The sequence below is a fragment of the Stegodyphus dumicola genome, chromosome 7 (genome assembly GCF_044657685.1).
Source record: "Stegodyphus dumicola isolate Sdum_Otavi_A_Nest chromosome 7, ASM4465768v1".
Classification (NCBI taxonomy): Eukaryota; Metazoa; Arthropoda; class Arachnida; order Araneae; family Eresidae; genus Stegodyphus; species Stegodyphus dumicola.
In genome coordinates, this window is record NC_140774.1 from 159,029,088 (window position 1) to 159,045,355 (window position 16,268).

The window sequence follows — 16,268 nt, forward strand, 5'->3', positions numbered from 1 at the left end:
TGACTTCATCTGCAAATTGTTCTGCAGTTTCAGTATCAGCTGATGCTTTTTCACCTGAAATTTTTGTCTTATACCATGGCTATTTTTTAATTTGGTTAACCAACCTGTCGAATATGTGCACTCAGTGTTTAAGTTCATTTCTTCATGAAATATTTTGGCTTGAGCCATTAGCATTGGACCCGTCAATTGGCACGCCCTCGCTGCGACACTGTCTGACCCATTCAATCATCACTTTGTCATGATCGTCACTTTTAGCATAACAAACACTTTTTCTGTTATTCATTACAAGTGGGGTGTCGGAAACCACAAAAAATTCAAAAAGTTCCATTTTCTTTTTGCGTATGTCATATACAGTTGAATTTTCAATGTCATACTCCTCGCATAATTTTGAGATGGATATGCCTTTATCCATTTTTTGCAGCAATTCCACTTTTTGTGTGATGGACATCGAAACATGCTTTTGCTTTGTAGATCCTTTGGCAGCTCCAGAATCAGAAATTCTTTTTGACATGATCGAAAATTCAAGCTTACTTTTATAAAATTGCTCTAACAGTCTGCAAAAAATAATAAGCCGGATCCAATTAGAAGATTAAGGAACAACTCAATCTGCAACATTAACTGAAATAGATAATTAGATAATTTTGGCTTAGCTTATACCGTCCGTTATACATTAAACGCGCATGCGTAAACGTATTATGCGCATGCGTAAAAATATTATGCGCATGCATCAACACATTACGCCATATCTTAGGGCTGATGGAATAAAAAAAAACCTTAAAATTAATTAAAAGTAAAGTTAAATAAATATTAAGTTTTACTCTCTTTCATGTACAAATGAGAAAGTAATGTTCAAATGTAAAAATTTCTTTAATAGTGTAGTGTCCTTTCCCTTTCATGAACTCTGAATCTTCTAAGCATGGATTTCATAAGATTTTGATTGAAATTTACTTCTGTATTTTTCGGTGAGTTTTTACACCAGCATTTCTACATTTATGTTGCGAATTCTGATTTTGTCTTGCAAACAATCCCAAATATTTTGAAGTCTTTACTTTTATCTACAAATACATCCAAATTAAAAAAAGGGGGGAGGGTGTTTTAATACAGTCTTGGTGAATTGCAATCATGGCATTTGATTCTCTTTGCTGAGATATGGTTTTCTTCTAGCTAATTGACCATAAAAGGTCTATTTTCTTAAAATAGTTCTAACAATTTGTACATTACTGAATTTGCTAATTGTTTATCATGTTTTTAAAGGGGAAATCCGACTTCATTGGTTCTATTATTAAAAATATTTCTTCATATTCAGTGAATTTCTTTGGGTGTCTTTTTTGTGTTTTGTTTTACAGTGACAATGGATTTAAAGAGAAAAGTAAATTTTATTTTAAATTCAATACTTCGATTATTTTCTGAAATTTTTCACAAATCCAGTGGAAAATTGCAAATTTATTCACATAAAAAGAAATCTCAATTTCATCAAAGCATGGTCAGTTTCTTTGATCAAGTAGTTCCTAAGTCTTTAACTGTATTGTTTCTGGGTATTTTATAAGAAAAGCCTGCTATAATCGGTTCTTTATAACGTTTCTATTGCAATGCCGCAATATTTTAAATTTCATATTTAAAGGCAAGTTATTATAGTATCACATTTATTCACTAGCATTGTTTAGTATTATTCTTCCTAATAGATTTAGCAAAGTATTTAGACATAAAAAGCAATGAAAAATATTTAGTTTTGGATTAATAGCTGAATTTGTATCACTAAATATTTGAAAGTTTCCTGTGCCTCAATACTTTTTTTAGCACTGTAAGGAAAGCTTCATTTCTTTTCAAGTTAAAATGCTTTAAAATATATATATAGATATATTATTGAGCATTCATTTCAAATATGAATTATGATGCACATTATATTAACATTAAGTACTTTAATGATACAGCCTTGGGAAGCAAAAATGAAATTGGCTAAATGGTTGCCAGTGCAAATCAGAAAGTCATTTAATAGCTACATAACACAGTTTATTTAATAGATACATATATAAGCAATTTAATGTAAATTTATATTTATTATTTTATTTAATATAGTTTTGCAAAAAAAAAAATTTAAAATAAATGCCAATCCGAAAATTCAATTGTAATGAATACTTTCTGATGTTCGTTAATGGGCAGTTGCTGTTAATTAGGCATCAAATATATTTATCATGACTCATATAATGACTGAACATAAATTTTGTTAACTAAGACCATGGCAAGGCACATTCCTATGTTTTTTTTTTTTTTTTATTTATTATTGTGCCAGTCCCCTGATTCCCATAAGTGTTTTATTTTCTGATTTCATTATATTATTTTTGTATCATTAATTATTGTTGGTAATTTCTGATTATCCACACCCACCATCAAAAAGTTGTGAACTTTTTGCTGACTTTGGACAGCATATGTTAACTCGTTGTCGACTAATTTTTCATTAAACTATTTAGTGAAAGGCAATAATCATTTTTGAAACAGCAGTGCACAAAGAATTCTGTGTAAGAGTAATCAATCAATAAAATTAAAAGAGGAAGAAACATCAACAGTAAAACACTTCTTTTTTTCCAGATACTCTTTTGTGTTGTTCTCATGTACAAAGCAATCTGTTTTCTTTTAGAGAAGCATCAGAGAATTGCATAAACTCGGCTCTGTACAACTTCCGCATTATGCACCATGTAGGAACAGGCGTGCTATGTGCATACTTGGGTTACCACATAACTATTTTGGAGACATACTTCCGTGCCTCATGAATATTTTTCTGCAACTTCCTGTATCATTGAAAGTGCTGTATCATTTTCTATTGAAGACAAATTGAAAATAATTAGCAAGCTAGGTATTTAGCAATGAAAAACTATTATTTTTTAAAAGAGAACATTTTTAAAAATGTAAATCCATGTGCACATGTCTATAGATAAGTAACAATTTGTTTCTTGCCATGGCAGAAATGCACTATTTTCTTTTCTCACCAAGGCTTTTAAAAGGTAGTACTAATGATTTATTATAGAAGGGGGGAAGTCAGTTTAATCCTTTTAAATTGAAGCTGTAAAATAGTAATATTCTGTTATTATCTCCTTTTGTCAGCATGAAATATATTGTAATTTAGAAATTGCTCCAGGTAAATAGTTATGTGCTTTTTGTATTTTACTGTAGATTAAATTAAATTCTTATTTCATAAAATTATTTCGACTGTTGGTAACTAAACTACTACTTTATTTTCATAAAAATATTTTATTTATTTTAGTAGAAGAGGAAGAAATCTAAAATTATATTATAATTAAATCATTCTTGATTAGTAACAGTTTTCCCCCTTATTTATTATTATAATTATTGTTAGTTTGGTTGACAGTATTGTAGCATGTTAATTTTAGAAAAGTGTTTGCTACGGTCCTTCAGTTTTAGGAAATGCCTGTTTATTTAGCAGCAAATATATATTTTTACTAAAAAAAAGTAGTGTGCACTTTCAAGAACATTTTCAAGAAATATTTATGTGCATATGAACAGCAGATCTAGTATTAAATGAGAATTGACTCAGAAATCAGTAATTGACTTATATAATTGAAGGTACTAATACATACATTTTACAGATTGATTACATTTAACTTAATTGGCATGCTTAACTTGCTAATAAAGCAATTGCTGTTTATAAATTATATCCCTTGCCAGTATGTCATGTAATATTACTGAGCTTTTGTCTTTGTTGCCTGGTTTTTGCTGTCAGAAATAGAATTTCATCATCAGATACCAGCTTTTGAATACGATTGCAATGTAAAATGCTTTGATTATATAAGTTCTTTGTTTGATATAAGAACTGATTAATAGGGAGAAATAATGTTCTTGAGATTAACATAGTAAAATGGCTTATATAAAATTATCTAGAAACTATCTGACATACTTCTAACGGAATGCAAATTTACATAGTGTTTGTTCTATGTATCTCTGATCATGTATTAAGTGGGATTATTTAATTCCAGTATTTTTTTATAAAGAAGCATTAATATTGCTGCACTAATGATATTTTAATTGTGGACTTAATTCTATCTTTTAGCAATGAATTTGGCAGTTGGGAGAAGCACACTAAAGGTATTGGTCAGAAACTTTTACTGCAGGTGAGTAGCAAAAACAAGAATATGTTTTTTTCATCTTCACATAGTATTAAAATATTCTTTCTATTATTATTATTTTTATTATTATTATTATTATTATTATTATTATTATTAATGCATTTATTTAAATATCAAAGAAGTTTCAGCAATTTTTGAAGTTTTTAAATCCACATGGTGGTTTTGCATTATTTTTACTACTGCAAATAGCCAAATATTTTTATTTGTATTTTTTCACATTATTTCTAAACTTCATTACACAATAGTGAAAACTGTCTTTTATTAGCAATAAATTCATTTCAATGCAATAAATATTTTAGGTGTATATGAGTTGTAGTGTAAAACTTATACATAATTAGTATTAACTTATTCCTTTTAACCTTTAGTATTTTTATATTAGAGAAAAAGCATTGTAATTAATATAATACCTGTTACTACACTACTATAAATACCTGTTAATACTGCATTATTATATTTCATCTTTTTATTTGAGTGATATAATAGAACATTAGTTCTGTTATAGTGTCATATATTAAAATTATGTTCTATTAGTTTATTTTAAATTAAAAATAAAAAAAAACTCTTATTTGTACCTTTTGATTTACCCAGAGTAATTTTTCTTGTTTAAATTTTATTTCATCTGAACTGTATTTTTTTTTCCTCAGTACATTTAGACCTTTTTCTTAACCCTCTGAGCGTTATAACCGACTTTATCCGGTCATGAGAAGTTTTGCTACTTGGCATATATTAGCTTATAATTTAAGATATTTTGCTTTCTTACTTTCTTTAATAACGTAAATATCATGTTCAGGAATGTAAGCTTATGAAAATACGGACTAAAATAAGTAATTATACAAACTCAATTAATAAATGCTGTTTAAATACCGGTCTTCATCACAGATATAAAATCCTGTGCCGCTCAGAAGGTTAATAAATGTCATTTCATATGAGTTGTCTAAATCTAGTGTAGATTTTTATATGAAGATGCAACAAATAAGCTAATATTTGTATTTATTTTACTTTATTATACGGTACATTACTAAGTTTATCCAGGTAAATATTATGTACATTAATTATTAATTTTATTTTCATCATAGTGTTACGAATTTTGTACATTTGAAAATAAGTTTTGTGAAGTTGTAGTGTTTTTTTTTTCGGGGGGGGGGGAGATTATAATATGACATGAAAAATCTAAAGACAAGATGCTGGAAAAAGCATTTTTATCTCTCGCGTGCGTATCAGAAATTCTAAAGATGTACAAACATTAGAATACTTCGAAGCAATAGAGGTGAGAAATAAGCAATACCCTCGCCGGAAATCGAACTATGAACCCCTCAAATGCGTGCCGAGCATCCTGACCACTACACTATGAAGGTATGCTAAGAAGACCGGAGAAATAGCTTATGTACTCCCACTTTTAAAGCGAGACTGGGGATTAGGGAACTCAGTTGCCAAATCCTGTTGGTGAAGAATTATCATCTACCATCATTTTTAGTTACAACGCCATTGTAGAGACATTAGGTTATTTCGAATTAGAAGAGATGAAAAGCGAGCAAAGCCTTTGCTGGGACGCGAAACAGGGGCCTCTCGAATACACGCTGAGCGAAGGCATGCCAAGAAAGTGGGAGAAATACCTTAGAAAGATATGCTTATTTTAAAATCATTTTGCGATATTGCTGTTGAACTGAATTTTATGGTTTAAATGCGAAGAATGTGATATTTAATAAATAAAGGAACATGCAAAATGTAAAAATAAGTGCCTCTTTGGAAGTAATTTAAAATCGTAAACTTTTAAGTTTTTTTTTTAAAAATTATTATTATTATTATTGCTACTCCAAAGAGGCAATTTTCCCAGAAGAACTGTTAATTTCGCTTTGGTATTTTGCATTGATTCACTACAAGTGTTGTTTCACTTTTCAAAGTGTTGTCTCCAAATACAAGTGTTAACGTCCTGTATTATATTTAAAGAAATTAAATAATGAAGAATCTGCATGTATGTTTCTCACATTGTTATAAAGCATAGGTACCTAAAGCCATCAAATTTTGAATAACGTACTCCACCTGTGAATATGGGCATCTGGAAGTGCAATTTTGAAATTTGGAACTATATGAATAATTTTCATGAAACGTAATTCAAAAGTATGTTTAAATGACTAACTATGATTGGCAACTGAATGTTTATGCATTTCTCTTTTTCGAACATAAGATCCATACTCTATGATTATATGTCAAACTGCATTGAGAACAAATACTATAAATTCCACAAGAATTAAAATAAGTGAGAACTTTAAGAAGTGAACAATTTTATTCATTTTTAATTTATTATTTATTTAATAAAATTTTATTCGGCAAAGAGAAATTAATCTGAAGGTTTGCTTTGTGAAGAATGCAAGCAGTTTTTACATAATTTTAAATTTTACATTGATGTTTTTCAATAAGCATTTTGGTATTTTTAGCTGAGGATAATGATGGCAGTCTTCAGTCATTTATAAATTCAACCAAATCAAACTATAGTAATATATGGCAAAATAATACCAAAATAATTAAGTTGTCTTAAGAGTGACGAAATATGTTTGTAAAAAATTATACTTTATGAAAGGCTTTCAAGTGCATGTAGGTGGGATTCATAAGTAATATCAACCCATTAAAAAATCGCGTAAAAAGAAGGTGCCAGTAATAAAGAAAAATTTAAAAATATTATAATATTGAAATATGTGTATTTTTTGTCATATTCTTAATAGCATTAGAAAAATCATAATTTTCTATATATTCCCCATTTTTCTATATATGCAATGTAGCAAGTGCGTTTAATTACTCTGCTTTTTTTTTTTTTTTTTTTTTTTTTTTTTTTTTTTTTTTTGAGAGAGAGAGTATTTGTGTTACAGTCACAGCCAACAATAAGATAATGCTTAATATAGTTGGCACTTTTCACAAATGCGTTGTCATAGTTGCAATTCAAATATATTTTATTTTAGCCATTACTTGGGGAAATACAAAGAAAGAAAATGAATTTGTTGAAGTCATTTGGCCTCACATGCAACCAAAATTCTGATTGAAAAAAAATGGATGCTAGTTCTGATTTTTTTTCAAAATGAATGCGATTTCAGTTCACATGCATGTGTATTTCTCTTACAGCAATTCAAAATTCAAAAAGAAAAATTCAAAATTCAGTGCTCTGCTTTAGACAGGAGATTGCAATTTTCAATCATACGTTCGCTAACCTGTTTTCCGAGATATTTCCCACAGATTTAACGTATTTTGACTTAATATTTCATTAACTGCTCCCAAAAACATAATTTCTGTCATAAAATCAATTGAAAAAACAAAAAGAAATTTTATTTACATTAAGACATATTGTACCAAAAGTCAGTTAACTTCTTGAAAATTCATAAAATAAGAATGAATGTTTATATAATGCGGTAAAATTTTGAATAATGTAATCCTTTACTCCAATATGGGTATCTGGAAGCCCAAATTTGGAATTTGTTTTATTATCGATTTTATATTTTGTTAAAACTTTAATGAATTTTTGATTAACAAACTCAAGGATTTCAAAGCGATTTGTGCTTTTTCTTTCATAGTATTTAAAAAAAGTGACTTCCTGTGTTAAATTAGGAGAAATAAAATTTAATCTGTACAGTCGATGAAAATCTGATAGTACGTCATGGGTTGTAACGACTTTGTCAGGTCGATTTGGGGTATTTTGCAGCAGCCGTGCTAGTTTGAAGGAAGCTTTTAATTAGAATTCTCCAAATGAACAGCAGATTAAATATCAAAATGACTTGTAGATTAAAAATCCATTTATTGTCAATGCACACCTTCCACCATGCCAACAGAAGAGTATGAAACTTTTATTTAAATGGTATCAAGTTCATTGCTGCAAGAAAAATTTGAATTAATGCTGTTACTGGAATTCCGGGGCAGTTTCAAATTTGAATATCCATACTTGTACATATCGAACAGACTTGAAGTGGAATCTGACATGAGAATTCTACGTTCATCTATAAAGCTTACTATTAAGTATATTTTTGGTAATAAAAAGCAGTACTGCTGAGAATTTTTGGACTAATTTTGATATAATTTTTGAAGCAAATAAATATTACTTGAAATAATTGTCATTTTTGTTTGCAATGTATTGTTTACAGAATGTTGCAATAAAACCATAATATGGAAGCAAACCAGGCACTCCACTATAAACATAGACATTAAAAAGGGTTCTAAAAAAGATTAAGAAGCACTGCCATATGAATTTTAAATTAGCAACATTATGCTTCATGAATGGCCACATTTACCTGTCTACAGATGATTTGATGATTGAATCAGGTTATTATGATTTCCTACTATTTTTATGATGATTGTTTCCTTCCTAGTGTCATATTTAATTTTCAGTCTGTAATTATCAAACTGTAAATGGTTTTGTGCAGTATAGTTAATACAAGGTGTTTATAAAGTCCCGGACCCATTTTGATGTTTAATAACTCATAAAATAATGAAGATATAAACAAACTTATCACATTTATTGATAGAATAACTTGTATATTTTCCTTTTCAGGTTTGAATATCTTTACTTTTGTAAATATCGTCTGCGCGTGTGGTTAATTTCAGATAATTTCATTTTCCAGTCTAAATATCTGTACTTTTCTAAATATCGTCTGCTTATTAATTGCATTTTTCTCTTTTGTTTTTGGCATCTTTCTGGCATTGTTAATCGCCATGTGCGCATATGGTGATCTGAAACCCCCCATGAGGCACAAAGGGATTCCACAAAGGTTAATGTGTGGTGTGGACTAATGCACGATCGAGTCATTGGGCCTTTCTTTTTTACAGAAAACACGGTCTCATCAGTCGTATACTTAAACATGTTGGAAAACTTCATATTTCCAGAACTAGAAGAGCTTCAGCCACATGTCTTTTTGCAACAAGATGGTGCACCACCTCATTGGGGTACCATCATTCGTAGTTCTTTGAATGACCATTTTATGGGAAGATAGATTGGGCAAGGAGGTCCAATTCCTTGGCCACCCAGATCACCTGATATGCCGCTGGACTTTTTCCTTTGGGGATTTGTAAAGGACAATGTTTACAGGAGGAGAGTGTCGAACATTGATGGCCTAAAAGCCAGAATTACAACTGCAATAGCCTCTGTGTATGCCGACATGCTTGCTGGTACTTGGCGTGAAATTGAATATCAACTTGATATTCTCCTTGCGATGAAGGGGCACATGTGGAAGTTCATTGACAAGGGTCGTGAAACTTTTTGAGTTTCTAACCATTTATGTTATTAATTTTAATCTATCTTTATTATTTTATAAACATCAAAATGGGTCCAGGACTTTATAAACACTCTGTTAAAAAACAATAAATCTATTTCAATAACAGTACCCTTGTAATCAGGTTTTATTGTATACATGAAGTGGAAAAGAAATTTTTATTGCCAAAACAGCATCATAATATGTATTATTTCATCATATCATCATAGATTGTATATTTAAATTAATTTTTTATAAGTTTTGTAAGTAAATGGGTCGTCTCTTTTTTAGATGGGTTATGAACCAGGTAAAGGTTTAGGTAAAAAGCTTCAAGGGATAACAACTCCTATAGAAGCAAAACTTCGAAAAGGCAAAGGAGCTATTGGATTGTATGGACCTGAACAGCCAACTATGACACGTGCAAGTGGACCTGGAGCTGTTACTGCAGAGGCTGAGGTGGTGGAGAAAGATGTGAAAAAGCATCAACGCCAGTGGAAGAAAAAAGATGGAGTATGTTTACTTTTTTTCCATTAAATGCATTGCAAAAGTGTAAATATTACAAAAGCCATTCCTTTTTTTATGGGAATAGAGTTTTATAAGAAAATGTCATATTTTCCCACTCATGCTTTCACAATACAGGTGTTTTGCGTGTTTAGATAGCTATTGAAAAATCTGTGATTCAAATCTTGGTAAAGGTATGGTCAGTTTTCCATATATCTTACGTAGAAAAACCTAAACATTCCCAAACTAAATTGTGGTAGATAATAACTTGTAACTACCTGGATTTAGCCGTGTGGGTCTCATGGCTTTCCTTAGTCACTTTTTTTTAAGCGGCAATAAAAATTTAAAAGGTTTGTGGTTATTTCACAGAAAAAACACTGTTTTCTCTGCTAATGTGTCTGCAAGTTTAGTATTATAATATATGAATAATTTTAGTTAAATAAATTGTTTATGTGCATTAGAAAATAGATAGATTTTAGCTATAAAAATATTAAATGCTTTGTGTAATATTGTTTCACTTTAATTGCATGAGACCCTTTTTTATTTCAAAATTTTAAAATACAGTGAAATATGTTTAACGTGAAAACACTCAATACGAAATATCAATTAACTTGAAATAATAGGAGGTCCCAACAAATTCTTATGCATTTTCATGCATTTTTTTTTTTTTTCTCTTAACACAAAACAAAAATTGTTTAACATGAAAAGATTTCCTTTCTGGGAATGAACATGATACAGAAAACACCAGCTGTGCAGGTGAGATTTAAGAGAGTTTTAAAATGAAAGAGAAGTGGTTTCGCATGTTTTGTAGAAAGGAGGCTAACTTGACCATAAAATAGCCTGTTACATGAGCCGATTCTGTTTATCTAAACTACTTTTACTTTCCACGCCTCCAAATACCATACAAAAACATCTAATTTCTCATCAGTTGGCTTTGGAATTTAGTGATTAATTAATTAGTTAATTGCAGTGTGAGTAAAAAATCAGTGAGTTTCCCCCTCTTTTCTGTATTTGAGAAGAATTTTTTTACGAGCACAGTGGCAAAGAGTTCAGGGAAAAGCAAACTGCTGTTTCACTTAAGATGGAGCTTCTTAAGGCTATTGATAAAAAAAAAAAAAAAAAGAAAACAAAAGAAAAAAAAAGAAAACAAAAACAGAAATCTGTAAAGATTTTGGCATTGCTAATGCTACATTATCAACAATAACTTTAAAAAATCTGATGTGTACACCACATGACTTCCTTGTATTGGAATATTATACGCATTTTTTCTTGCATTTCATTTAAACTTATTGGATTGAATTAAATCTACTTCGCTGACAGCGCATAAACCACAATAGAATAAATGCATTCTTTAAAATTCACTCTAGTACTTGTTTACGATAGCGACACTCTGGCGCTAGATTCACTTAACACTAGTAATAATTATATAACAGTTAACTTATATAATAATTTTATAATGGAAACTAAGTTAAATGTTATACAGTCAAAAGTCGTTAATTCGGACACCCGTAATCAGGAATGATCTATAATCCGGACCTCAAAGCTAAAATCTTTCTGCGCATGCGCCGCATTGACGCATGCGCATAGGCGTTTTACTCGTGCGCGCAAGACATTTACGACTGCGCATATGCGTCTGCGCAAGTGCAGAATACGTTTTCGCGTGCGCGTTTAATGTATAACGAACGGTATAAGCTAAAATTATTTAATTATCTATTTCAGTTAATGTTGATAATTGCGTTGTTCCTTAATCTTCGAATTGGATCCGGCTTATTATTTTTTGCAGACTGTAAGAGCAATTTTCTAAAAGTAAGCTTGAACTTTCGATTATGTCAAATAGAATTTCCGATGCTGGAGCTCCCAAAGGATCTAGAAAACGAAAGTATGTTTCAATGTCCATCAAACAAAAACTAATTGCTACAAAAAATGGATAAAAGCATATACTTTGTTTATCTAACCGTTCCGAAATCTGTTTATCAATTTCACGCTGCTCTGCGCGGGGGGGGGGGACGTCGCGGCGCGCAATGAACTGGAAGTTGATCTGTCAACACTATCGTTATCTTCAGGGCAGATGTTTTTATTTTATTCGGCTTATAATTCCTTACTAAATGTAGTATTTAATTTCGATGTACTCCGTCTTTATACGATTTAAATCAAATTCCTCGTCATTATAAATATCACGAATACAAATCAAATAGTTTTCTGGTTGCAATTTTCTAATTTCGGCTATGCGTAAGGTATGCTTTACGCATCCGCGCGTTGAAAGAAATGTTTAATAAAGTAAACAAATAAATATTAGGCTTCTTTTTTGGTAAATTTTGATACCCTTTAGATCATAATTGCTCATTATTTTATAAATTACGGTTTCATATTTTTAATTTTATAATTTCTGCATGCCATCTTACCAGATTTAAACTGATGATCTATAATCCGGAAAAATCGATAATCCAGAATCGCCGAAGTCCCGACGAGTCCGGATTAAAGACTTTTGACTGTATAATCCAATAATTATATAACAGTTAACTTATATATTTCGTTCATATTATAACTCATAATGCATAAAATTTATATCATTTAAAGAATAGAATTATCTAATTGTTGCCACATGTTCTATTCAAATACTATAATAAAGCTAAAATGATGTATAAAAGAAATTAAGCAAACAAAACAAAAAAGAAACAGTTTTTCACAGACGATTGAGTATTTCTCATTTAATTAATTCAGTTCTCACTTCGCGAAAAATATATAAGAATTCAAAATATCTATATTAAAAATTACGAAGTAAATCTTAAACGCTTATTTCCTCGAAAAAATTTCAGAACGGATTAAGCATGATTTAAATAATAAATGAAGGCGTTATCTTTGTTGTTGCGAAGCTAAGTTTCTCTAGATTGGCAACAAATCCACTAGTCTCCTGTTTCAAATGTAAACATCAATGGCTGCCATTAAAAAAGGCTTAGCTGCAATTAAACAACTTTAAATTGCTGATAATTTAAAAAATATTGCACACAGATTTACTAAAGGCATAAAATCCTTAACCGGAAGATAAAAACAACATAATTCAATCATTTTTAAAGCAAAAAATGTACAATTTACCAGCATATAAGAGTAAAGAAACTGAGATCACTGAGCCGGGTAACAGAGTGGATATATATATAAATATATTTATATATGTTTGGTGCGGCCGATTGCAACCAAAATACGAGGTGCAGATCTACATGTTATAGCAGTCCTATATACAAAATTTCAACGTTCTGAGGATACTCGTTTTTGAGTTATGCGATATACGTACGTACGCACGAATGTACGTACGTACATACGTTCGTACAGACGCCAGGAAAAATTCTCTTTAGAATTGATTTTAAAGCAGTTTTATAATTTTTTTGAAGGAAAAGAGTATTTTATTCTGTCCTTGCGAACAGATATCACGCAAAGACATCGTTAAATTGCGTTCGATAGTGGTCAAAATGGATATTTTCGTTGAAATATGCTGCCTGAAACTTTTCCCGATTACAATACTTCCTTTTTACTTCGTACAAGGAAGTATTTGAGAAGATTATGGAAATGCTTGAAGAGTGAGTTTCAGCCAGTACGAAAACGGATGAGAATGACCAGGCATGAGGATTTAAAGATGGCTGTACTTGTTTGGTTCAAGTAAGCGAGATCTCGGAATGCTCCCATATAGGACCTTTAATGCTAGAAAGAAGCAGTGAACTTGCTAAACAAATGGGTATTACATTTTCTGCAAATCCAGGATGGTTGGACCATTTCATTAAAAGAAATGGCATAGTACTAAGAAATGTTTGCAGTGAACCTAATAAAGTTTTACTGACTATGACAGCAAATTGGTTTCAGTCTACGTTGCCTTTAGTACTTAAAGAATATGAAGCAAAAGATATCTTCAGTGCGGACGTTAACTGGGTTAACGTTAACTGCGGTTACTGCGTTAACTGGGTTATTTTACCATAGCTTACCCAATGAAACTTTATTCTTTAAGTGACAGTCGTGTTCAGGATGGGAATTGTCTGAAGAACGGATTACGGTATTGGTAGTATTAAGAATTAGTTCCCAAAAACAAAGGTAAGAGGACTGTAATATCACTTGTTTATTTTACATAACTCTTTTAAATAGAAGGAATGCCGTCTACGTGACGACACAACACACTTCACTCTTAGCACTGTAGCAATTAAAAAAAAAGAATAGAATACAAATCACATAAGTTATGAGTTGAAAGTTCGTTACCATAGCAACCAGAATTGAATCATCAGGCAGCAGCGCCATCTATTGTTGCAAAGACACACTAGTAATTCGTTTGGTAACAAAAAATACTAAACATAGCCCACGGCCTTGAAGCCTTCTAAGGGTTCAAAAAAGACAAATAGTTAAAGCATACATAATAACATTAACAAAAAAATTAATTAAAAATATAACTAAAATTAAAGTTCAATAATATGAAAAAAGTCAATAGTTCATAGTTCATATTAGTCATGATTGGGGATAAGACACAATTTCGTAACAGCTCGTTTGAAATCACCAGCGGCTGTATGGATTGTAGCCACTGGAACTTTTTTATCACTACCTGGAATTAAGGCAATTCTTCCAATTTTCCATTGGTTTGGAGACAGTTGTTCGTTTTTGATCAGAACTAAATCACCACATTTTAGATTTGGAGACGCACGAAACCACTTAGCACATTGTTGAAGTGTTAAATATTCTGCACACCATCAATTCCAAAAATGGTGCACAGTCTGTTGAACTAGAGACCAACGTTTAAGTCGTGAAGATTTCACATCACTCAAGTCAGATTCCGGAATGGCAAGCAAAGGGGCTCCAATCAGAAAATGACCTGGAGTCAATGCACTAAAGTCGTTTGGATCACTAGACATCGCACAAAGAGGACGGGAATTCATACACGCTTCCACTTGTGTAAGCACTGTTAAAAATTCCTCGTAAGTTAGAAGTGTGGATCCTAATACTCGTTTAAGATGAAATTTCATGGATTTCACATTAGATTCCCACAAGCCACCGTAGTGAGGAGATGTCGGAGGATTAAACAACCAATTTATACCTTCTGAGGTAATGTAGTCACATAATTCACTGCTTTTCTCAATGCATACTGCCTTTTTATAAATCTCCTTCAGTTCCTTACTAGCACCTTTGAAGTTAGTAGCACAGTCACTCGAAATTTTAGATGGTTTGCCTCGTCGGGCGATAAATCTTCTTAGAGCTGCTAAAAACGTTGAAGTTGATAGATCACTGATTAACTCCAAGTGTACAGCTTTTGTTGAGAAACACACAAAAATGGATACGTAACACTTGAAAGTTTTTGTTCTTCTCCCAACTTGGGACTTAGTAGAATATGGACTAGCATAATCAACACCAGTGACTGCAAAAGGTCTTGATGGTTGAACTCTGGGCGAGGGTAAATCACCCATTATCTGGGTCGCAGTCTTGCCTCGATTTCTAATACAAGGAATACATCTGTGAATAATCTTTCTCACTATGCTTTTCACCGCAAGAATCCAAAACTGCATTCGTAAAGTGCTTATTAATAACTCTTGACTAGCATGCAAATAGTTGACATGGTAATGAGTTACGATGAGATTAGTGACATGTCTTTCCTTTGGAAGCAAAATAGGATGTTTGTTATTTTCAGGAATGTTTGCATTTTTTAAGCGACCACCTACTCGAATGACGCCTTCTTCATCAAGGAAGGGAGTTAATTGTATTACTCGGCTGCTCACACCTTTTAATTTTCTCGATGTTTTTAAATAAGAGAGCTCTTGAGGAAAATATGATTCTTGGACATTTATTATCACTGTTTTTGTAGCTAATCGAAGCTCATCGGTTGTCAAAAAACCTCTCAAACGATTTTCAGAGAAGTTTCGGCAGTTGTAAATAAATCTTAGGCATAATGCAACTATACGACGTAATTTTGTCCAAGATGAATACCGTTTAAAAATGTCATTTTCCTTTATGGCACAAGATATTGAAATGCAAGTTTTTCTTTCTTCTCTACGAACTCCTTCATAATCTACATCAGCAAGATGTTCACTGTCAGGACATGGTTTGAAATCTTGTGAATATAACCAAGTAGGTCCAATGAACCATCGCTCACACTTCAGAATTTCTGCTGGAAACATTCCTCTTTTACCTGAATCAGCTGGGTTCCGCTTTCCATTGGTATGGTTCCACCTTACATTAGGAATTGTGTTCTGTATTTTAGCAACACGGTTTGCAACAAAGGGAACCCAACGATATGGTTCTGCAGAAATCCAGGACAGTACAACAGTTGAATCTGTTCAGGCCAAAACTTTACGTATAGGAAACTCTAAATGTTCTAACACTGATTTAAGCAAATTCACTAACAAAACTGCGGCGCATAACTCTAATCGAGGTAATG

At 31.5% G+C, this 16,268-nt stretch overlaps 1 protein-coding gene across 1 annotated transcript in view; it reads left to right on the forward strand.

Annotated features, from left to right (window-relative positions):
- The window catches only part of sip1 (septin interacting protein 1), a 76,789-nt gene that overhangs the window by 18,664 nt on the left and 41,857 nt on the right, over positions 1-16,268 (forward strand). Inside the window, exons 5-6 of the mRNA XM_035358832.2 lie at positions 4,064-4,124; positions 9,659-9,877. Coding sequence (XP_035214723.2) covers positions 4,064-4,124; positions 9,659-9,877 — 280 coding nt within the window. The remainder of the gene's footprint in view (positions 1-4,063; positions 4,125-9,658; positions 9,878-16,268) is intronic.